Below are 25,781 nucleotides of genomic sequence, written 5' to 3' on the forward strand. Positions count from 1 at the left end.
GAGCATGTTTGGAATAACATTGAAAACTCAAAAGAAGAAAAAAGCTAGTTTTTTTTATAAAAAGTTTAGGTGAGTTGAATATTAGAGATTCATCAGCGTTAGAGCATACTTCTAGATTTAAAGAACGCTTACAGAGATACTTACATATTACTCACTAACAAGATTTTTATATTGATAGCAAGATTCTAACTCACAACCTTATAGATTATAAACCAACTCTTTACCATCTAGATCATAAGGATGAAAAAAGCGCTAGTTGAATAAATAGAACAAAACAAATGAGGTTTTTTTTTTATACAAAAACTACTTTAAAATTTTTTGAATAAAAAAACTACTTTAAAATCGAAACAACTTTTTATACTTTGACCTTTTGTTATTTTTCTTGGTATTTGAAAATTTGAAAATTAAATTTTCTATATATCATCTAAACAATTTTTAAAAAATTTTTTGTCCAACAAACCTTTCTACAAAACCATATCCAACAATAAATCACATAACACTAATTAATTTTTATCTCAATTTTAACTTATAAAAATAAATTGATATTAAAAAAAAACACACTTACAAATATTAACCAACACAAACCCTTAATATCCCACGCGTTAAGGTGCAAGCCATATTAATGAAATATTGGTATCAGTGCCACATAAATTAGAAAAAAAGGAGGATAAATACAGGATGAAGGCTAAAAGGTCAAAGCCTAAACCTAAGTAATACACACGGTTCATAGGAAAAAAATAACCAATACATAAAGATTTTTTCTTTTTCATTAAAATGAAACTGTTTTATGGAAAGAGACAAGACACATAAAAATATCAACAAGTAATTAAAAAGAGAACATATAGAATCAGAATTTAGCACAAATGGCGAAATCAAAGATAATCACTGTGTATAGTCCCCCCAAAAAAAAAAAACAGATAATCGTGGTGAAGCCAACGCTAATAGCTAGAAGCCACCTTCCAACAGCGAAAATGGATAAGGTGGCCGTGGACTGCTCTCCGCCGCCATTTCTGTAAAATAGCTCCTTTGCTCCTCGCTCGCCGAGTTGCTTTCTCCCTCACGCGCCGACATCGACCTCGCCGCCACAACCGCCGTCAACGGCGTTGGGGACCCAGCGTTGCAATAATTATAAGCGTGTTGATATATCCGAGGCCTCACCATTATACTATCATTTCTCTCGTTCCACCAACCCGAACTCGTATCGGCGCCGCATATCATTGTTTCCTCCGTCGGAGATGCCATATTATAACGACCAAACTCAAAACCAGTAGTCGCTTCCAGCGACGGCGAAGATATTATCGCGCCCAAAGCAGCTTCCTCTTCCTCAAACTCTGTCTTCACCGCCGCCATACCGGACGAAGACGACGGCGATGCAGATATCAGCCGCCGCTTCTTCTCTCCCAATTGCTTCTGCTCTTTCTCTAACAAAATACGAGAAAGGACATCTGGGTCCTCCACGACTTTGCACAGAAACGCCATCATTTGCTGGGGTCGTTTCTCTGTTGTCTCCAATCTCTTATGCATTCCTTGAAGCTCCTCCTCCATCGACTTCTGCTCCTCCTTCAACCTCGCTATCTCCATCATCAACGCTTCGTCTTCCACATCTTCATTCTTCCCCTGAAACAACAAAGAGCTACTCCTACTTTGTTTCCTCCTCACAATATTCTTCAACAAGTGCTTCTGCCCCCGAAGGAACCACTCGTTCGCGAATTCCCACCGATCTGGATCCACTTTTCTAAACCCCTAATCCATCACACAAATCAACAAACAAAATTCAATCGGCCAGAACTGCTTAAATTAAACAGTAAATCAGTCAAAAACAAGCTGAAAAATAGAATGGGAAATTGATGGATGATGAAGGCGCTCACGTAGGTGTTTAACTGACGAACGAAGCTGGAGAAGTTGTTGTGTTTGAAATATGCAGGCAGGATCACCCGAGAGAAATCCAAAGGATCGATGACGATGAAGCTATTGTTGCCTCGACCCCAGGTGATAAAAGCATCGGTGGCGGGATCGCTCACCATATGGAAAGTCTTTATAACAAACGGTGGAATCACGTCCTTCTGCTCCATCCCATTAAAGAAAGCAAAACCTAAAGCTTAAGCCAAGCCAAGCCAAGTACGCAGAGACAGTAAGTGCTTACTGAATCTGGGTCTGTGGTTGTGCGAGGTGAGGCGAGGGACGCTTGCTTTTTGGACGATGCAGGAGCACGGTAATATATGAAGGGACGCATGTACAGTAACAAAAGGGGGGGGATAACGTGGCGTACATCGGGAGGGGTAATGATAATAGAAAAGAGTCACGAGGTTGGGCCCATGTGGCTTGGTTTTTTTAAGATCTTTTAGTACACGTCAGGTTTGGGGTTCAAGATATTTTGGTTGTGACTTGAGCGGGCAAGACATGGCGTACACGCGCGTGTTGGGTGCGTGGGAACGAACCCGCTCTCAATAAGTGAGTGACGTGGCCCCACCCTGCCCTACTAAGAGCCAAGCGCTTATCTGATTTAATTTTATTTTTCTCGTGATGAGCTTCACTTATTGGTTTTGAATTTTTCATAGAGGAAATTTTAATTGTATTTCACGTGCAAAAAAAAATTGTAGAACGGTTGCTTAATCAAGAAGTATGTGAATTTTGAAGATTAGTTACATTAATTGAAAAAAAAAGAAATGGAGGAATAATATTGTTTATACTATTTCCGGTTTTTAATATAAGATTTCGTTTGATTTTTATTTTGATCTTACATATAAAATTCTAATATATTTTGTTTATTATATTTACTTTTTTAAGATAGTCTTTTTAATAATGGTAGTTATAGCCAAAAAACTTGACTAACAATGATATTTTAGGAAAAAAATACATATTTATTACAAATAAATAACTTAATTTATTTTCTTAATCTATTTAAATTAGTCAACCAACTCTTTTATTTAGGATCGGAGCCCTCCATCCTTTTTATAAGCAACTTTGAATTCCATCACATAAATCAAAAAATAGTTAAAAACAATAAGTAACTCGAAATTGGAATTTCTTTCTCCAAAATACTTTTATTTATGAGGAAGAGAGAGTATAAGAAAAAGAATAAAAAATGTTATAATAAAAAGAATTATGAAAAAAAGAGAATGCGGATGGAAAGAGATAATAGTTTGAAAAATAAGATAATAAATATATTGGATATTAAAATAAGTAATTAATATGATAAAATAAGAAATTTACTACAAAAATTTAAAACAATATGCAGATATTGTTTATATTTAGAAACAATAAAAGAATGATAATTATTGTTTATAAAAAAACAAAAAAACCAAAATCTATGATTTAAAATTTAAAATATTAAAAATAAAATAAAAATAAAAAAATAGTGAATAATTAAGTGAAAAAGGCAGTAATAGATCTCGGATGGGGTGTTGGAAGGTGAGAGGCGGGCCAATGGCGTGAGAGGAGGAAGGGAAGGTGCTCCCTAATTTGTGGGGGCCCAAACAATGGCATAGATTCACTGAGTCGCAATTATCGATTCGTGTGTGAGTGGCGTTGTATGATTGGCTCACGTGTAAGCGCTCCCATTCCTTGCGTCTTGCAGTGGTGTTTCGACGTTGGGGAGCATATTCACTCTTTTACAGTTAACGCATCCAACTCCTCTCTCCCCCACCCCCTCCCCCACCCCTACCGTCAATGTGAAACATTCACAAATGATATATAAAAAATCTTATCATATAAATTTGAAAATTCATTAAAAAGTAAAAACAATAAACAAGTGAAAATGAGCAACAAAAAAAGTGTGCAAAAAATACTTAATGTATTAATATAACATGTAATTAATGAGATAACTATAAAAAAAATATAGTTAAAATTTCATACAATGTTTAAGTTATCTTATAGATGGGATCAGAGCACTCCTTAAAAACACGTGCCTTGCTACCTACTTTCAGTCCTAATTATAGAATCTCATTTCTAATCTATAAATGAGGTATTATAATTAGGACCGTTGGTAGTATTAAATAGGATTGGGAGGGGGTGTTACTGTAAAATAGTGGCATGTCAACTTAGGTGACAGAAGTAATTCAAACTGTACGTATTTGGTTTTGTTCTCATGCAAAATCGTGTTTATCAGTTAAAATTGGTCTTAGAAAATGAAATCATCGGTAAAACTTTAAGGAAATGGAGAAATTAAACAACATCACATTATTGAGATATAACGCATCACATGAATTTTAGATACTGATTTTAACTAATATCTTTTTACATGATAACTTAATTTTTTTACTGGTTAGGTATTACTCTACGTTTTAGACTTTTACTTTTCGAAGTTAATAATATTATTCAAGTTATATCTTTCTTAAATTATGTTTAGATAAAAAAAAAATTTATTATCTAACTCGAAGAGCATACTCTACATCCAAATGTTTATTGGTAAGGGATTTTTGTAATGTTTGAACTCTGGAAATGCGGCTGGGTTAAAACTTATTGAGAGAGTCTACCATCCATCAATGGTCATGCACAGTCAGCACAGATTAGTCAGTTACTCGAATACCGAGTAATATGATCAAGAAAAAACAATGTATACAATAAAGTGGCCCAAAGAATTATACAAAAAATATTGTTAATTAATTAGTAATAATGTGGACAAGTGGTTGTTTCCTTTTAGGAAAAGGAAAGATCCATTGCTTACCTAAAGTAGAAATGCGTTTGATTGGTTCTTCTTCTTTAATCTGAATATTATTACTTATTATATAGTATTAATTAATCTACTTTGCTCGGCCTGAATATTATTAATTATTATATAGTATTAATTAATCTACTTTGCTCGGCCATCCCACGACCTAATAAAGTGTTCAAAGATATGTCACATGTGGATTAGAATTCAAATTTGTAGCATATAATATTATAATCTGTAAGCAAAAAATACCTGGACATATCACCACCAAGCATCATCTATCCCTCATATAGATATCTCCACAAAAAGGCAAGAAAATCCCTCCAAATATTATAATTATATCTATAATAAAAAAAGTTCTTTAACATCCTTGATTTTGATAAGATATATGTATGTAATTATGTACTTATGCATGTGTTCTTAGAAGTAAGAATAAGTTTTTTTTTTTTTTTACTTTCATTCTTATGCTCTCATCATGCCTATAGAGAGTTGAACATGCAACCTCACACTCAAAGAAGAAATACGTAAATGTTAAGTGTCAGTTGAGCCACTGACTCGACTGGATAAAAAATAAGTACTCATTATACTGTATTCTAAAAGTTATACCATATCCATAAATGATAAAAACAAACTGTGATAGTAAATAAATTTTTTCATACTGTCCTTTCTTCTTCAATGCATAAGCTTCGTTGATCCATATTATTATACTCCTCTGGTCCTTAATATAGGACCCAATTCTTGAGTTGGTTTTGGTCCTAAATATAAGATCCATTTATCATATTTATCAATTTTCTCTAAATTACCCCTATAGATACTCTCTAAACCATAATCAAGTAAAGAGGGAGATGAGGTATTGAGAAAGATAATTGTGGTGTTTTAGGAAAAATATGTCATATTTCTTATAATTAACTAACTTACCTAACTTTCTTAATCTAATCAAATTAGTTAAATGGGTCTTATATTAAGGATCGAGGGAGTATATGTGTTGAGAAATGTATGATTAATGGTATTAATTAATTAAGGAATCATAAACATTTGATCGATGAGAAAAAAAATATAAGGACACCAAAAAAATCAACAGTTTCATTGAGCAACACAGACCATTATTGAAATTCAAATCTTTATATATTATTTAGAAAAAGTTTAAGCACTAATACTCATATTAATAATCAAATTTAAAATTCGTAAAAAAAATTTCCGGAAAATTGAAAATTATTTTGTTCCATATCCCAAAAAATGTGGGATATTTTCAAAGACTGAGGCCTTGGGATTATTCCAATGGAAGGCTAACTATTTGTCCTAATAATCTATGCATGCTTTCCTCCTTAACAAGATTGATTCTGAGATCCACATAAATAGATATCCTAGCTATCTTTTCAGTTAATAATGTATGTCATTTTTACCCCAAAAAAAATCAATTTTACCTCTACAATTAATGAGCAAATTTAATAAATTAACTATAATTTTTTGATTTAATTTTGTCTCAATTTATGTGAAAATCAATTCCTAACCTATACCTTCGAGCTTGATTCGCAAACCATCGCTTCCCAATGTTTTATTTCTTAAAAAAAGAAAAGAAAAGAAAAAAGCCACGGTTAAAAAGTTGTGTAGTATTCCTCTGAGTTAGCCATTTAGTGTGTGTACATATATGAGTTAGATAATTACTACCTCCAACACTAATTATAAGACCTTATTTATAAATTATAAATAGGGTTTTATAATTAGAACCGGAGGTTATAATAATTTATAAGTACTCTCATTAAGTTTGCAATATTGCGTCTAAAAACTTTTTAAATGAAAGGAATGGCGTCAAAGCCATACAAATAGAGAGCAAACACAAGCAATCAAGGGCCTATTTAGTTTTGTTTGATTTTGAGTATGTTTGGTGTGTTATTTGAGAAAGCCAAGTTGGATTCAAATTTATTTGGTATCTTTAATTAAATGTAAATTAGTGTAAATACTTGATGAAATTTAAATCCAAGGCATACGGTAGTAGCCTAGTAGCTAGAAATGGGCATCACATATGTAGGTCCAATTATGAATTATATATGTATATAAACCACATCGTTATTGCACTTTGTTGGGGTGAGATATTGCATTATTTTTTAACTATACATTTTATTGTTTTATATTCCCAAACATTCTAAAATCCAATGTAAATATGATACTTCTGATCCTTAATAAAAAATCTTATTTGACTTTTATTTTGGTTCTAAATATAAGAATCAACTTTGTCTCTTATATTTGTACATTTTTTCTCGAGACAGTCCTTTAAATAATAGTAGTTCTAGCCAAGACATTTGATTAACAAGGTTATTTTAAGAAAAACAACACCTATTTATTACACATAACTAATTTAATTTATTTTCTTAATCTCCCCAAATTAGTCAACTGGCTCTTATATTTAAGACGGGAGGTAGTAATTAACATTACAAGTAAGTCAAAGTGCACAATTACTTGCCTAACCATAAACACAATTATTTCCCAGTCAAGTACATAATAATAAATTTGTTAAAAAAAAGGGAAAATTGCAAAAAAAGACCTTGGAATTGCAAAAACGCAGATAGGGACCCTTGACAACTTCACTTTGGGTTTTGACAACTTCAGGGCATATTATTCTTGTCAAAACCCAAAGTGAAGTTGTCAAGGGTCCCTATCTGCGTTTTTACAATTCCAAGTCTTTTTTTGCAATTTCCCCTAAAAAAAGTACATAATAATAATGAATAATAATTATATCCTAATTTCCTCAACCATGCCCTTAAAAGAAAATAAAATTAAAGTATGTATACTATTTACTGGGTCCTTTTTATATAATTATACTCCTTTGCTTTTATTGACTTTATCTCTCTCCAAATATGCCAGATGCAGTCAAAATAGATGCTACATAATTATACAAGCGTAAAGATTGTATAAAAGAAAAATTGGTAAAAAAAATCCCTGGTTAAAATTTTAATTGGCCAAAAAGACCTGAATTTGAGCAAGTGTAATTATGATTATTAAGTGCAACATATCTTCTGTTGTGTGCAACATACCATCAATGATGTGCAACAATGATCAATACGGATGTTATTTGCACATAACGGAAGATATGTTACACATAGCGGAAAATATGTTGTACTCATAGATCATAGTTGTATTTGTTCAAATTCATATCCTTTTGGCTAATTAAAGTTTCAACCAGAGATTTTTCACCAATTTTCCCTTGTATAAATTATTTATTTATCTCCATCCATGAAAATAGATATATATATATATATATATACTGTATAATAGCTGGACAATCACAAAGAAAATAACAGAAAAGAAAGTAACTATTAGTATATATTTATGGGTTCTTCTTATGATTCTACTCCTTCATTTTGTATTCTCTTTAATTATCTTATTCCTCAAAATATACCGCTTGAAGTCAATTCATATGAAATTTTGCTATCTTATCCATATTTCCATTGCCCTTAATTTGCTCCAAGCAACTTTCCAACTTGAAGCATAATTAAATGACTGATTCATCGTTTAACATTCCCTCCGTCCAAAATCAAATATGCCTTTTTTTTTTTTGAAGTATCATGTTAAAAATAGAAGGCATTTTTGTCTTTCAAGACATAATTAATAAGGTTTTTCTAATTGAGACTCCTTATTAAATTAGGTAAATATGGATAAAAATGTGTAATTTTAAAAGCTATATATTAACTAACTGATTGAAAGTGTAAATGAGTTAACAGTGTCTTGTACATAATTTTGAACAGCTAGAGAAGCCATTGTTATGCTCTTTAATGAAAGAAAAATATATGCATTAGTTATTACTTATTAGGGTTAGTTATATACATTCATCTTGGAGCCTTTGATGGAGGATTGATACCGAATCAGATGCAAATCTTGGAAGTGAAAATTATGTACTAATCATATGATGTCACAATCATATTGAATGAGTTAGATTTGCATATTAGATTTGTCTAATCAACTTAATTACTATATATAAATAAGCTTTGGCCCATTCATAATCAAGTTTAATTAGGTGAAGCTTACATAATGTAGGGCACCGACTGAAGAACTTCCTTTTCCACTTGTTCAAAAATAGAAAGTTCATGATGTCATATAAACTCTTTTATTGTTGAACTCTGACGAAACCAACAAAAAAAAAAAACAAGACAAAAGTTGTGTATATATAAGCCTTTTTAAAAAAAAATTTTTTTTTGCCTTCCATTCCATTTTTTATCTTCCCTCTTTAATTAGTAAAATTCATAAAACAAATTTACAATAAAAGAATGTAGAGAATTTAGATTCGATATAACATCTAATTTTTTCGTTAAGTGAAAAATCATTTGGTTGCATATTGTTAGAAAATTCAAGAGAAGGTTTTCTTAGGGTCTAAGTTTGATAAACAACTCCAGAGTAAGCGGTATTACTATTTTGCACATCTTCTGGGGTTAGTGACTCCACCAATAATATAATTTAATATCCTTTATCAATCATTTAAAATTAGTGTTATTAACTTAGTTTCTTTTTTCGCTTGCATAGCATGATTTTTAAGGTATGATCCACTATTCATTGTCTTTGAATAGGTTCTTAGTTTATTCATATTATCAATCTATATATGCATTTAATCTCTAAATAATTAAGTATTTTTCAGATTAATAATTTAAAAAAATAAATCATCTCAATTTAATTAAGAAAAAATGACAAAAGCTGAAAATTATTAAATGCTAAATAAAGAATATTAACAAAAATTTATTGTTATTTACTAATTCAGTGTTGTCAATATCAAATAAAGTATTGTCAAAACTGATTTGGGATTTAATAATTTTCAGCTTTTTTTTTTGTCATTTTCTCTTTAATTAATTTTATTTTTAGAATTTCTCCTTCATTAATTTGATGTAGCTCCACAAAAAAAAACACACAGTAGTATCAGTGTTGAGTCGGATTATCACTATAAGAGGACAAGGCTCTAGACTTCTAGCTGTAATCCCACATAATAACTGGACATTTTACGAGGATATGCTTTAATAATTTCACAGACATAGCAACAATCCTATGAATAATGAAGGTCTTAAGACGATCGATGTTGATAGAGACGCATTTTAAGGAACGAACCACAAGATCTCTGAGGGGTTTATGAGAAAGATTGCACTGTCTAATCATAAGATCCTTAATTAACCGACTTGGAAAGAAAAGCTCCAAACTGTTAAGGAAGACTCCAGAGATAAGGTCTAAACAGTTAAGAGATCATTTTGAAATACTCATGCACAATTTCATCAGCTTATTAAGAAGTAACTAGCACAAGTTTTTGGAAGAATTACATCCCGAAACTAACCGTTGAAATTAGATAGCCCAAAACCCTTCTTTTACTCTCTGTTTGGTACAAGGAAAATGGAGAAGAGAAGAGGGAAGGAAAAATTTTCATAAGCTCAATTTAAAAAATTGAAGAATAGGGATTATCAAAGTTTAATAAAAGAGAAGATGTAAAATAAAAAAATAATAAAAAATAATTAAAGGCTTTTAATCCTACCTTTTTATTTTTTTAAATTGAGCATATTAAAATTTTCCCCCCTTCTATTTTCCTTGTACAGTAACACAAAAAAGCAAAAAACTGTATATGTTTCATATGATTTGAAACCCACTTTTCATCTCATGTTACTTGTTCTACTTTTCGAGACTCAGAGTCCAACTTTATCACGTTCAGGGGGCTCTTACTCGGCTCTAGATAATTAAAATAAGTAGCCTAGATGGAGAAGAAGTTGGTTCATTGTACACTCTATATATAAACTTGGATTAGCCAGAATCAGTGGAAACCATCACCTGAGAAAAATGTGAAAACCAGAAAGAAAAGAAAAGAAAGTTGATGGTGGGGTTGCCCTTTTGGCAAGTATGTAGCTAAAGATCACGAAGAAAAGCTTAAAAGATTTGACAACAATGAGAACAAGTTCACACGTTCAATTTTTGACTTGGATTCTATCTTTGTCGCTTTCTCAGGCGAAACAAGACAATACTTACCAATCACAACACAAGTTGCAGCTCCCCCTCAAGATTCTCAAATCTCTACAGTCACCATATACACATATATTTATATAAAATATCCCCCCCCCACCATCCTTCGTTCATATATCTATATATGGTTTTCATGTGAAGTTGCAAGGCTTATGATAATTGTAACACTCCATTTCAAATTTGTCTACATACCTAACATAAATTTTGAAGTGGACCTCATAAATTTGTATCTGTCACTATTCACAAACCATCTCTATCAACATTTAACAAGCAAGATTATCAGTGTTTTTCCTCCATATACACAGTTTATGAACCAACCAAAGAAGTTGGTAGGCATCAATTGCCTGGTCTATATTCTTCACCAAATCTACCTAGTAGTTCCTTCACATATAATTTCTTTACTTTTGTTTAGGTTTGGTTTGCGTGCTATCAGCCAATAAACTGAGATATTGTGGAAAACAAGAACTGATTAATGGAATAGATTGGTAGAAGTATTTTTTTCCAGGCCTATACCAAAGCCATGGCTTTGGCCTTTGGGTTTAAAATCTCTTCTGGATTTCGAATGAGTATTTGACCATTCGCTGCTTCTAAACTTGTGATTTGGACCAAAAAGTGCTATTTGAAAGTTATCTCAAATATCCATTTGGTAAGAAAAGATCTATTCTTTACCGAGAGATTAATTTCCTCATATGGTACTTTTTATTCATATCTCGGAAAAAAAAAGTGGAACTTTTCTGTGATATGCTCCTCTAATCCTATATAAACAACAGAGAGAAAAGATATTTTTTTAGTCTTATTTATAGGGTATTAAGAGAAATTTTTTGTATGGATGTATAATTTTACCCCTTATTTATTATTATATTGACTTTATTTATATGAGGTATAATATATATTAAATAGGAATAAAGTTGAAAAGTTGTTGAATTTTAAAAGAGAGTTAATGAAATTTAAAATTTTCCTTAACTTGTATAAAATATGCTGAAAGTGACTTATAAATAGGATAAGAAGAGTAATTTGTCAATGTACTCCTCCGGTCCTAATTATAAGACCCAATTGACTTATTTGAGGAGATTAAGGAAGTAAGTTAAGTTGGTTATTTATAATAAATAAGTGTTGTCATTCCTAAAATATTCTTGCTAATTAAGTATATTGGCTAAAACTATCATTATTAGAAGGATTATCTTGGAAAAAAATGCATAAATATAAGAGACAAAATGGATTGGGGTCTTATAATTAGGACCAAATAAAAAGTCAAATGGGGTCTTATAATAAGGACCGGAGGAGTATGACGTTAATGGGTATGAAATTAAGTGTGTCATTTGATTCATTAGGATTGGGTGGATTATACTTTTTGTCATGATATGCACCTTTGAACCTATCTTGACTCTACCGGCATTATTAAACCTAATTCAAGATTAAATTAATAATCCCAAGGATTAAAATATTGAAACATTTGAAGAATGAGAGAGAGAGGAAAACCGAGTAACTAAAATAGTTTGAGGTTTGTTTTGTGGGATGAGAACTACAAGGTGCCAAATGTCCACAAGTTTCGCCGCATGCTTTAATTTTTGAGGAGCTTAATTGGATTTGGTATTAATTAGCTGATGAATGATGATAATGATGGAAGATTAGAAAAAATAATAATAATAAATGAATAGTGTTGAGGTGTTGCCACATGTTAACTTAAATCAGTGGAGGGGTGTTCACCACAGTAAAGGTTAACACCAATTTTGATCTGCCTAACCCAACCTTCCACTTTAATCTTTCTCACGGATCCTTTTCAGTAAGATATGCGGCAAAATTAAAGAAAGCAAATATATATCTCTGCTTACGTGGCTCATATGTATCTCTTTTTTTGATTCTGTGTTCATCCCATGATACTTATTACTATTATAAAATCTGCATTTAAAATTAAAAATTTTAATTTGCAATTTTTTTATAACAAATTTATTTCTTTAAAAAATTTTAGTTGTAAGATTTTCTTTATTTTAAATTTTGTGCCTGTTAAAATAAAAATGATTTAGGGAAAATTAATCTTTTGGTCTCTATAATTTTCATTCATTTATAACTCAATCCCTATACTTTGACTCGGTGCAACTCAATCTTTTTAGTTTTGACTTGGTTGTAACTCAGGCCTTGAAGTTTGATTTGCTGCAACTCGGTCCCTATAGTTTTGTTTATTTTATAATTTAGTCCTTGTGTTTTTGAAAAATAAAATTATATATCTAATAAAATGAGGGACTAAATTATAAAATGGTTAAAACTATAAGAACTGAGTTCTAGCGAGTCAAGCCTCAAGGACTGAGTTACAACCGAGTCAAAATATATGGACTGAGTTACAAGTGAGTGAAAACTATAGGGACTAAAAGATTAATTTTCCCAATGATTTAAAACAAAAAAATATTTAAATTGAATGTAGTTAGATCATCCAGAAACAATTTGAATGGTCCAAATTAAAATGAGCACTTTATCCTTCTTCTTCTTTTTTTTCCCCATATAAACATGGAATGTATTACCTCCTTGCTCTTATTTTTAAAGATAAATTATAGATAGAGATATATATTAGTTTAAAGTTCACTGTAATTTGACACACGATTAAAAGAGTTTCTCACTTGTTTTTCAATAAGATCTCAAAGTTTAATATAACTCGACCCATACTTACAACTAAAGAAAACGTTTAATAAAATCATTTTATGAGATCTTTTAGTTAACAACTTATCTAAGAATTTAGTTATTGATAGAATGATCCATGTAGCTAACTTTATCTAGTGAGATAAGATTTAGTGTTTTTGTTACACACAGAACTAACCCAACTCAATTCAAATTAATCATGGATGAGTGCGAGATTTAGAAATGAGTTGGTATGAAAAAATGATTTTTTTTTATTGTAGTCAATTATATGATATACTAATAATTTTCCATAATTACATGAATATCTTTAGATAAAAGATGCTCAATGAATGTGGTGCTCTTCTCTTCAGACCAAGAACTCTTTCAATATATGAAAGAGGTGAGCTATATGTTCTGCATTTCATGTGCATTCTATGAGGATATAATTACACAAACAGTTACTCTTCTAGTCACTAAGGATATAATTAAAAAATTAATTTTGATCCTAAATGTAAGACTCATCTATCTCTATATTTATTATCTTTCTTAAACTACTCCTATTGATAGTAGCTCAACGATAATTAAATACATCAATAACTTAATAATGTACCCCAGATATCCTATAAAATGATTGTTATTGTAAAAAAATGCATTAATGTCAGGCTCAGGAAAATTCCCCTGTTATTGTAAATAAATAATTTTAAACATGCAGGTACCCATTCAAAATAATTAGATGTTTTTCTGAAAATTTTTTTAATAAAATATTGATCTCATTATTTTTTCTTTCATAACTAAAAAAACATGTTATATTTATTATAATTAATTAACTTAACTATCTTCTTTAATTTAATCAAATTAGCCAAACAGTTCTTAAATTAAGAAAAAATAGTATATATGAAACAAAGGATGAGTGCAAATAAGTAATGAAATTGATGTTTGTAAACTTAATGGAACACATAATTTTGATCCTAATACGGGGTAGCAGAACAGAAAGAATTGAATTCCACAAAAAAGTGAAATTGGTGGGAAATATATAGGAGAACTGATTCCAGTGTTGGGGATAGGACTGGACCAAATAATGAGTAAATGACCCATGAAGAAGCCCAAGGGTCAAAAATGGAATGCAGGGCGGAGGATCTGTGAAGAAGCCACAAAAAGGCACAATTTTAAAATGGTTAAGTGGTCGAGCCATCTGGCTCATGTTCATGGGTACAAGTGGCTCTCACAACGCATTAGAGTGTGAGAGACACAGTTGGAACTACGCGGGAATCAAACAGACATTGTCTTCACCTGAAGACAAGTATTGCTCAGAATCTATTGTGCGTGCGTGCCAGCCAGCTTTCCAAGATTTGGCCTCTTATTATACTTACAAGCTTCTCAAAAGTTTTTGAGCCTTATTGCTGCCCCACCATCCTAAAGGCAAGGGAAGAAAAGTGAAATGAAAAAAACAAAAAAATATTTTGCCTGAAGAATATTAGGTTTTGAAATTTGAATGTCTCTGTTTTTCTTCAGTCCAAAAGGTTCTCTGTTTCCCCTAAGTGCTAATTTCAGTCAAACAGCGAACACGTATAAGATCAATTTGATGTATTTTTCACAGACTACTTAATATTTAAAAAATAAAATACTATTGATAATTTTTTAATAGTACAGATTATTATATATTCTACATTTTGTATGCATGACTTTGACTCTTTTTTTTTTCAAAAAATAATTGTACATTCAAAGGTGAGATAAGAATTCAGTTTGATATGATTCATATTTTTTTTTTTTTTTTTTTGGCCGAAATGATATGATTCATATTAAATCCACTCTTTTCATAATAAAAAGATGATGTGAAAAACTCAACTTTACGAAGCAAAAACAGAATATTGGAATACCAAAACCAAAACTCAATTTATAAACTGACTAAACAAATAAAACCATTCCAAATATACAGTCTATACAACACAAAAAGACAATACAACCAAAACAAAGTCAAAATCCAACAAGGCCGGACCAATTTAAAACCCCAAAAAAAAAAATTCTCGAGGATTCCCGATTGCAAAACAGCAACCCAGGGACTTTCACTTGAATTAGTTTACATTCCTCAGGTTGTCAGAAAGAGCTTGACAGATGAGGATATCTTCGGTTCGTGTCAGTTCAAGTCACAGCAATGGCCCCTCTGAGGAGGTAGTAGTAAGAAGAACCCTGGGTTGATACCATTTCGCCACTCTGAAAATCCATAATAAATAACAATCATACCTAATCACGGTTGGTACTTAGTTATCAGAGGACACCAGAACATTGTACTCCTTCAAGTGTCTTTGAAATTGAGCCAACTGGGTCTGCAGTTGAAGAATTCCAGCAGCTTTCCGTGACAAAATTGAATTTAATTTGACAATATAACCATCGAGCTGATTTCCGGGTTCATCAGCCTCAACGAGCAGATTCATCTCCTGCATGTACAGTCATCACGTTAAAGAAAAAAAAAACCAGTGCAGCAGATTTAAACAACGAACAAGAGATTGTCCTTACCTCTCTAACAAGGTCCATTGTGTCCTCCACTTGTCTCCTATGAGCTGCTACAAGATCTTCCTCTTTCTATTCAGTTAATAAACCAAACAAAGAGGTCATCACCCAGCAATTTAACTATGAAAAACATTTCGTCAAAGCATGCCCAGAATATAATTACCTTTAACAGGGCATTTAGGTCATCATCAGGAGTATTCTTATGATTAGCCTTAGGCTGATCCATACGTTTCACATGAGAGTCTATCTTCTTGTACTCCACAGAAGCTAATCGGGTGGTGTCTGCCTTCTTACTCGTCTTTCTCGTTCTGTCTTGTTCATATGTTGGCTTAAGGTAATCAACGTCATTTTCAGCTTCGTCGTTTTGACCACCTCTTTGGCCCCTTTGTGAGTCTGAATACACAGATGCAGCGAAATTTCCCCCCATCCTTCCACTAGGAACCCGATCCATGTTAATTGGAGGAGAGGGCTCTCTTTCAAGTTGTTTGGACCAACCAAAACGATTCTTGTCATTAGAAATGTAATTTATTTCATCTTCAAAGGTATCCTCACGAGATATAACTGACGACGAAGGCAATGTTGTCGAGTCCCTCAGGTTTGAAGATGAAGGAACGGATTCCTTTTTGGAGGTATTTCCTTTTGACAAACTCTTCACCCTACAGTGCGATTGTCACTTAGAATTGCTCATGACATTATCAGATGCATCACTTGCATACATATTAACTACTCAAATAACGTACCTGTCAGCATATCTTAAAGTGTTCAGAGTATGCTCACATGAACCTGAGCTCGGTGAAATGCATGATATCATTACAGTGCGTGAGTCACCAACAAAAGAATCTCTTAAGACTTCTGTCAATTTACTTCCTCTGAAAGGAATATGTCCCTGGTCATTGTCAAGAGCTCTAATGCATTCCTTCAAAGCAAGTAAGCTTTTATTAATTTCTGCACCTTCAATCCTGAAATAAAGTCAAGACCTTATTCATCAATTTTAGGCAGGCACTTTGTCATAGTTATTTCTGAAGACTGAGAAAAGATATAGAAAACAATGGAAAATCTACACATAAGCTCTGAAGAGGGGTAATGATGCGGAAATGCTTAAATTTGAAAATGACAGCCGCACCTTGTCTGTTTATCATTATCTGTAGTATCCGCACCACGCTCACTTCCAGCAAGATCAATAAAAGATAGCTTGCCAACAAGTCGAGCAGGCTTGGATTCTGTACCATCAACTGATTTCTTGATACAAAGCTGAAGTATGGCATGTGATCGAGAGGATTCCTCATTCGCGCCAGTTGTACCAGTACTTCTTGTAGCATTCCCTTTCTCTATAAATTCCTTGATTGCCCCAACATCAGATACTCTGTATTCTTGCAAGCCCACAATGCAAACCTGTTGTTTTCCATCCTCCCTCATGAAAAGCTTTCTGCAAAAACATAAACCAGTCAGCAGCTAAACCCAAAAGCAAGACTTTTTGTGGCTCACAAGTTGATATGGCTTACTTTCGATCGTTGAGGAGATCAAATACTTTTCCCCCATATATCTCAAAGAAACTAACATATAATTGGAGACCTTGGTTCCGGTACGTATAATACATCAATTTTAAAATATCTTGGGATGCTTTGAGAGGCAGTGGTTGCATGGTATAAGTCTTCCCACTTCCTGAAAAAATCAAGATTGTGTTATCCAAAATATTCAGAAAGAGTAAAGAAATGAAAATAAAACCATATTAAATTCTACACGATAGTTAGGTTATTAGTAAATTTGCATACAGGACAGAGATATACTTATCTTGCCAGCTCTGTAGTAACACTATCAATTGTTCTATTTAAGTCGTCAAGTAGTTAATTTTGATATAGATTTAAGAAATTGAAAACAAAAGTGGACGAAATATTGTGACAATAGGGAGAAGGGAGTATTGATGCAAAAGACAACGCCCCCCCCCCCAAAAAAAAAAAAAAAAGAAAAAATCAGAGTCATTAGCCAAGTAAAAGAAGAATTCCAGGAATTTCTCATAAATCAGGTGTTCAATGTACGAAACATGAATAGGTGAGTTTTAATGCAGCAATGTTCAATTTTTAATGATATATCTTCCTGCAAGGTACAAAAGTTAACAAAGATGTACCAACACTAGGTACAAAACATTCCAGCAAATTTTTCATCTGACAAAAGTTGGAAGATAAAGTGGAATTTGGAACTGATTAGCCAAAAGTTTGAGAATGAAAGAGAGCTAGAGCAAATGATTTAGTTTATAATCCCAAAACCATACTAATAATTGGTTCCCTTTTGTTTGTATGCCTTACTATATTCTACCTGCAAGCAAATGACCATGAGATATTCAAAAACCATGCGACGTTCTTATCCTCAAAATAACATGAAACAGACAAATTTTAGTTCAAATCTTAAAAATGGGATGATAATCCTTTTTGTAAGTATTTGATAGTTATTAATCAATATATGAACTCCAATTTTTCTCAATCAACTTTAAGCAGAGTACTTGCCTGTTTGGCCATATGCAAAGCAAGTGGCTTTTGTTCGTTGGAAAATAAGAGGAACAATAGGTTCCACCGTCTCAGAATACACCTGTAGAAACAATTAAACGAAAAGGGAACAAAACATAAACAAAATGATCTAGTGATACAAGGGGAATAGTCAGTCAATGAGGTAATCGGAGCAAGAGCTACTTATATACTCACTTTATCATTTGAAACATCTTCATCCAGTACAGCATCAAAAACAAATTCATGTTTCTCAACATATTCTGTTAAGTCGACCTGTAAAGTGCAGACATTAGAGAAGATTAAACTCAGGTTGTACAACCACCAATAAATTATAGTCCAGTATGTCAAATTTCTAAGGGCAAAAGGTTAACAAAGATGTACCAACACAAAACACTAAGCCAATTGTTCAGCTGACGGAAGTTGGAAGATAGGGCGGAATTCAGAACTGATTACCAAATATTTGAGAATGGAAGAAAGCTAGAACTTTTAAAAAGCATGGGTGCTGGTTTGAACCATAATGATTGAAGCATTCATCTAAGTAGGAAAAAAATGACGGTTTGATAGCTCTGATTACCATTTGCAACCTGCCTAGTTCACGTCCAAAAGGCTGTGAAGAAGTAACATATTTACATAATGCTATTAAACAAAAGTTAACTTATCAATGGAGTTTTGAATATTAAGTGGTTTTATTTATTAAAAAAAAAAAGCCAGAAGAGAATGTTGTTTTTTGTTGTTGGGTTAACTTATAAGTTGTTTAATCGTAAAATTAAAAACGTTCATCACAAGCTACAGTGGAAGACAGAGACTATCAAACAACTAGTATTTGGACCCATGCAGTGCACACTGCACAGGATGCTCAAACAATAACTTAGATGTATCAGAAGTTATCTTTCTCTATTTTAGGCACTAATAAGCCTTTCTCCTGGAATTTATAATTCTTAAGCGCAATTCTCCTTCAAGTTGGAGCAAGTCATATGAAGATCAGCATATGTTCAATGGCAAGTAAGGATGCGGCAAACACATCTGTGCAATTCTTGATTAGGTATCTTGGAGAACATATTCAAAACAGAGTTTATATTGTGAAAAGCTATGTTCTTTAAGACAGCCCACAACACAAATACTCACCTTAAGTTTCCTTTCATGAACCGTGAGAGCATTGGAATCTATGGCAATTATATCTTCCTCTTTCTTTGCTATTTCTTTCTTATTTAGTGGTCTCTTGCGAACCTGCATCAGAGGTGTTATGTCAAAATGCAGTCGGCTCCGGGAACTAAAGGCCTTTGCTTTCAGTAGTCCAGTTTATAATAAAATGATGATATGCAGTATCAGACATTAAATATCATACCACAACTTTGATCTTAGCAACATTGTTTGCTCTCTCTTTATCTGCTGAGAGACTTTTAAGATTGGTCTCAGGCAAGCCCCGAGCTTTGTTTACAGGTATGGAAGAAAACGGCTCGGAATCATCAAAACTTCTACCACGAGCAGGATGATTGGTTAAATATTCATCGTGAATACTAGACATCTATTAAGAGTCAGACAAAAAATACCAGTCAGTTGCGTGTTCTCATTTTTGTCAATCATGGTGCACAGATTTTACATTTCACCCAAACATGAAACTTTTGTCCGACGAGCTACCAATTATTCAACTAGTTCAGAGAAAGAGAATGCAATGTCAACGAAAGAATAGGGCTAACTCAGCTTAATCCATACCAAGTTCATATCATAAACCATCCATAACGACTACAACCATTGACTTCGTCTAACCAAAGCACATAAGCTAAAATCAAATCACATATATGCAAGTCAATGATACAGACCTCAGGTAAAAGCTCAGTATTGAAGGAATGCAGATCAAGAAGGCCATGGGTAAGCCCACCGAGAAAGACTTGATCGTCATCGTTCTTCCTTAAGCTGGAAGACCGATACCCACCAAACCCCTGAAGTCCTCCCACATAGGAACCAAACTCCTGCACGCCCCCAAAAACAATTCCAAATCAGCTCAGCTCAGCCGGCGCCATGTTTGATTCCAGGGAAGCAACTGAAAAAAAGGCTAAAACGTTCAAGAAGCAAAATTTTACCTGCGTGGAAGTAGACGACTGAAACCATCTTCCCCTTGAAGTGGTCTCAAGAAAGTTATCGGAATTCTGACGCTGGTGGTGCACTGAGGAATTAGATCGTGGCATCTGCCTCCCCATCACGCTCATACTCCTCCAAAATTCGATCAATCCCTCCCACTCTCACTCAGTCTGCAAAAGATGCAGAAGTGAGGATTGGTGGATGATTTTTGAATGCTTAATTTCTATTTTCCTCAGGTAACGAACTCTGCTGTTCGGGAAAAGTGGGAAGAAAATGATTTTGAAACTTCAAAAGGCGAACCTTATGTCTCTCCGTCTCCTGGGCAACACACAGAGAGTAGCGGCGCGTGTGCTGGACGTGCAATCAAACAAGAGAGTACAGTGCGTGAGCGGGGTCCAGTAATTTTTCAAAAAACCGAAGCCACGGTCCGCGGATTTCCGCCAATTTGACTGGATCGCGGGGGAGAATTCAAAAAAGCAGCGACGCCCGGTTTCGCCGCGCGTGGACACGCGCATTTATGAAGCAGTCAGGCGTGTTGGGTAGGTGAATTGTCACCAGTAAAGAGCCTCGGGTAGCGTTGACGGTGCTCACGTCGTCGAGTACTGGGCCCCACTCCGGTGCATCGCGGCATTTGATAAATCATTTGATCCAGGCGATTTTTGACCGTTGATTCGGCATACGCAGACGGAATTAGGGAGTTTGAATGTGCATTTTCGTCCCAAAGTGAGATATTTTCTATTTTAATTTGTATGTGTAATTGTTTTACTACATTACTAGGATTTTTTGTGTGGAAATTTGCTTAAGAAAGGATTTATTGCAACTCATTAAATTGGTGCAATTTATGTTTAGTTATGTACGTTGATCTTTAAAGCACTCTCGTAAAAAAAATCTTTGAAACAAAAAGTATTTACCTATAATTCAGAATATTATTTGCATATAACTAAAAATACGTTGTACATACATAATTCCGGTTTTTCTAACTAATGAAATTTTCCAAAAAAAATAATACTTTTAAAAATCTTTCCTTTTTCTTTTCCGCCGTCTGCATCATTACTGAAGGATCTTAACAAAAAGTAATAGTAGAGTTAATGGTAATCATATCCATTGCACCAAACCTAATTAACAAGATTCGACAAGCTATTCAGATCACCGAAAAATTAAATAAAATACTCTATTTTATAATTTGTAAATAATTAATGTAATGTATTAAAGGGTTTAAACTCTGTATAGTTGATAGGTTAAGAATAAATAATTTTTCTGAGAAAAATTGGAGATATTTTTCTTGTTCGTATCCGAATCAATAATCATTCTCGAAATCAAATTTCAAATTTGATACTGGTATGTACGAAAACACAAGACCATCACATGCGCTAGTTAAAAAAAATAATAATAATAATCACATGCGTTTTGGACTGAAACAGAGTTGCTCTGACCAAGCTGGACACATGCACGACTTTGATTCGAAGCTCACATCAGTAACGGAACAAATAAATAAACATTGAAAATTCCGCTTGGAAAATCACTTTCTAATGAAGGATATTAATAATTTAGCAACTTTGCAACTTTGTTTGATCTCTTCAAAATGAACTATTAAAAATTGATTAATTGATTAATCTAAATAGCCCATCTTAAAGTTAATCCAAAACTAAATACATTTAAATTTAAACTAATTATCACTAGTGGTAGTATCACTGTATCACATTGTGCTCCCGAGGTCTCTTGTTCTTTTCATTTCTGATGCAGCCATTTTAATTAAAAATATATATTATTAATTATTAATATAAAATTTAATTAACTAGTTTGGAGAGATTAAAAAATTTAAATAATTTTTTTAAAATATTGTATTTATTTTTTAAACTAATTTGTCTGACTTATAAACTGATATATAATCTAATGATACATATAAGTATTTGAAAAAAATTATGTAATATATGTTATAATTAAGTAATTTTTAGCTTTTTTAATTTTCTCAAATGAGTCAACTGGATCTTATATTAAGAACAGAAAATAATATATATTGAATGTAATTATTTTAGGATTAAGTTTTATCTAGTATTCTAAAGTAATACTTCAAATGCGTTCAACACTTTAAATTGTTTTGTGTTTATTTAGCGCCTTTTGTCTGTTTTTCACTTTTTCTACATATCCAAGACCTTGGGAAAATGTTAATACTTTCAAGACAAAATTGTTAAATCATTTTAAAATGAATATTTGTGACCATTGTGGACATTGAAGACAGAATTAAGCGATGCTATTAAATGTAATACCTGTCCCAGCATTTATTTAAATATCGATTCATCATCTTATAAGGGACTAGTCTCTTCTAGGAAACTACTATTTTAAAATTTGTTTGGAGCCAATATTACTTCCCAACAAAAATGAAAACCATGGGGCATGCTACTCTCGGGTTCAAAATTTTGCTAAGACCTCGCTTTGGGCCACGGGCTTTTACAGAACAGTTGCGGTCCATTACAGCTTTAGACTAGAGTTCGCATGCATGGCGTGATTCTTGGGCCTAAAATGTTACCCACAACGTCAGTGATATATTTTTATTATGACATTTTTTTTAATGAATTAACTGAAACATTATGAATATATGCATTTGGATAGATTATTATGATAGGAATTCACATTTATCCTCTAGTGATGAGACTCTAAAAGAAGTCTATGCAAATGTTATGATTTTGATAGAGAATATGACGGCAAAAAAAATTTATAAAAAGAACACTATGTCTAGTTGTCCTTCCATTTTATTACTTTTTCCATGATGGTTGAATTTAGGGATGCTCATGCTGGGCCTGTTCCCGTTGGCTTGTTCCGGTCCCGCTCCTATTAGAACCGGATGAGCTTGTCCTGAAATTTTTTGGGACAAGACAGGACGCAGAATGGCCCCGTCGCATCCCGAATATATTTATATATAGTTTTATTTTTTTTTCCATTTTATTATATGTATAACATATATATTAATATATCGATATATATAATATAATAAATGCAAACCCTTATTTCTATCCTTTTCCTTTTACTGCACCGCCCAACCAGACTTATCAGTTATCACTCTCTTGTCTCTTGCCATCGCTTGGCACTTGCATAGTCAAATGGGAAATAAAACAATGGAGACAAAAACGCCAAACAGGGAAGCACAGATCTCATCAGTTACTTCCTGCATGCACAAATCAACAAAGAGAGATTGAAGGCAAGAAAAGCAATGCTAGGCATGATAGAAGCTAAAGGTATTTCCCCTCCCTCTCTGTGTTTTGTCATCGCTGCCCTTTCTCTCCTTGATCTCATATTTTTTCTTTCACTCTTCATCTTTTGCTGTTTGGTTTTTTTTTTTTTTCATTTGGATTGTGATTTGTTCTTGGGATTATTGTAATAGAGTTGAAATCTAAAATAATGAATATCTTGAAAAGCGAAAACTCATATGTAGTTCTGTGTGTAGTCTTGCTTGGCTCTGTCTTTTTTTTTTAGGGATGTCTCGGCCGGACAGAACCAAAACAATTTTGAGACGAAACGGGACACGGGACCAAATGCCGTCTCGTGTGTCTTTTGGGACAAGACTCCCATGAGCACCTTTAGTTGAATTTGAGATAAACTATTTTGTGCATCAATATAATTATGTCAAATATGATTATTTTAGGTGAGTCATCTTAAGAGATTATATCATTAAATCCAGAATAGATGTTTAAGGGAAAAACTTACCAACCATGATAACATTCAATGATATTTATAATTATAATAATGAAAATGTATCCTGGTCAAACAAAAAATTACTAATGAAAATGTATGAAGCAATTTGGATTCTTATAAGTGCACAATAAATCATTTTTTTCTATTTTGTCTTATTTTAAATCCCATTGCACAAATATTTCTGGACTCACAAGTAAATGGCTTGTTTCACACACACACACGTGTGTGTAATTTATTTTTGTTCAAAATCCAGGTATTTATCTATTTTAGTTTTTTTTCCAAAATATTTCATGAAGCGAGCCATATAAGAGGGCTAGTTTGGAAGCACTTCTAAATTCTTTTATTTTATTTTTTTAATCACACAAAACAGTCCTCAACTCATGCACTAATGGAAGGAAATGCCCGAGCAAGTGATCTATGACTCGGTATACCCCAACCGAATGACCCATGAAATTTTTTGGGCCCGTTTGCCGGCCCACCTATAAACTGCCCAAAAATAACGTGCTTGTTTATTATACAGGATGGGCGCTACTGGGGACACGCCATGGGCTACATACATACAACCGTTTATGTTATATTTATAAAATCCATTTTTTCCAAAATTATTTATAATGCATCATTCAAAAAAAATGTATGCGTGCACACAACCGTGGGGTCAATCTTATATTACGTTCACCAAAATTGTTGGATTGTACCTATAAGAGTTAGTCAGTGGATACAGAGTTGACTATAACCTACAAGGTTAAGTTCAAATCCTACTATAATATGAGAATCTTGTTATAACGTAATCTATAAAGACCTTATAGGAGCTCTCTGAGTTTAGAGATAATCCTGACTTGGTGAGACTCCTAGCGTGTTTAACTCACCTAACTTGTTGTAGGAAAAAAAAAAAAATTGTGGTGGAGGTAGGATTCATGAATAGTTTGAGTCCAAAAGGGAGTTGACTCTGAAAGTTAGGTAGGAATGTGCGTTACATTTGAAAGCGACACTTGTTAAAAACAAACTGATAATATATGTGTCCTTTCCTTCCTTCCTCAATAAACCCAAATTCATCAACCTGCCTGCAGATTCATTTCATGGTACCTCCCATCTTTCTTCTTCTTCTTCTTCTTGTTTTGCCTCTATACTTTAAGTTGCAAATTTGTTGAATTGGTTTGTGGTTTTAGTGCAGTCTGTGAGAACTTGGATGTTGATGTCATTGGTAAGGCTGATAACTTCTCTGGTTCTTGAACCCTGCCTCCTCCATCTCCACCATACTCTTTTACAGTCGTCTTCTTCCTCAGAACCTCGCTCTTCTCCGAATGGTTCGCCATGAGATGCTTGATCAGGAAAATTACCTCTTCAACTTCATCATCACCTTCATGACTTGTTTTTGTTAATTCTTGTTTTCTAATTATTGACATCCAGTGCCGCATATTATTTTATATACTGTAGTAGATCTTCTAGTTTCTTTTTTCCTGGCGAATTTTATGTTTGTTAATTTCTTTCATAGGAGACTCGCAGTTTCCTGTTTTGTAATCACTACTTGTTCCTCCAAATTCAATTTGTTTGCGCTGAGTAATGGGCGGGACAGTCTAATTTGAGGGATTTAATTTTCGGTTCTGGATCAATAACAACACAACTCCAATCCAACTAAATTACTATGAACACAGTTTTTTTTTTGGTTTCTTTAATTTAATCAGAGGGCTAACGAGTCTAACGATCAGTTCTTTTTAAACATTGTATACAACTTCATTGCTGTTCTAATTCTCATTCCTGCA

The 25,781-nt window shown here is 33.0% G+C and overlaps 2 protein-coding genes across 2 annotated transcripts; both read right to left on the bottom strand.

Annotated features, from left to right (window-relative positions):
• Positions 1 to 630: 630 nt before the first annotated feature.
• LOC114731087 (heat stress transcription factor C-1-like) lies at positions 631 to 2,217 on the bottom strand. Its single transcript, XM_028918212.1, has 2 exons — positions 1,869 to 2,217; positions 631 to 1,743 (listed from the first exon to the last, which is right to left on the bottom strand). Exons 1-2 carry the CDS (start codon positions 2,070 to 2,072, stop codon positions 946 to 948), a joined length of 1,002 nt encoding a protein of 333 aa, XP_028774045.1. The 5' UTR covers positions 2,073 to 2,217; the 3' UTR covers positions 631 to 945.
• Positions 2,218 to 15,111: 12,894 nt separating this feature from the next.
• On the bottom strand, positions 15,112 to 20,638 carry LOC114731085 (kinesin-like protein KIN-13B). The gene is made up of 12 exons (XM_028918210.1): positions 20,334 to 20,638; positions 20,073 to 20,222; positions 19,598 to 19,777; positions 19,378 to 19,479; positions 18,448 to 18,525; positions 18,253 to 18,334; positions 17,254 to 17,413; positions 16,875 to 17,177; positions 16,492 to 16,710; positions 15,915 to 16,407; positions 15,758 to 15,823; positions 15,112 to 15,678 (listed from the first exon to the last, which is right to left on the bottom strand). Exons 1-12 carry the CDS (start codon positions 20,457 to 20,459, stop codon positions 15,502 to 15,504), a joined length of 2,136 nt encoding a protein of 711 aa, XP_028774043.1. The 5' UTR covers positions 20,460 to 20,638; the 3' UTR covers positions 15,112 to 15,501.
• Between the last annotated feature and the right edge of the window lie 5,143 nt (positions 20,639 to 25,781).

Source organism: Neltuma alba, unplaced genomic scaffold (genome assembly GCF_004799145.2).
Source record: "Neltuma alba isolate B1F8T4 unplaced genomic scaffold, ASM479914v2 tig00012802_pilon, whole genome shotgun sequence".
NCBI lineage: Eukaryota > Viridiplantae > Streptophyta > Magnoliopsida > Fabales > Fabaceae > Neltuma > Neltuma alba.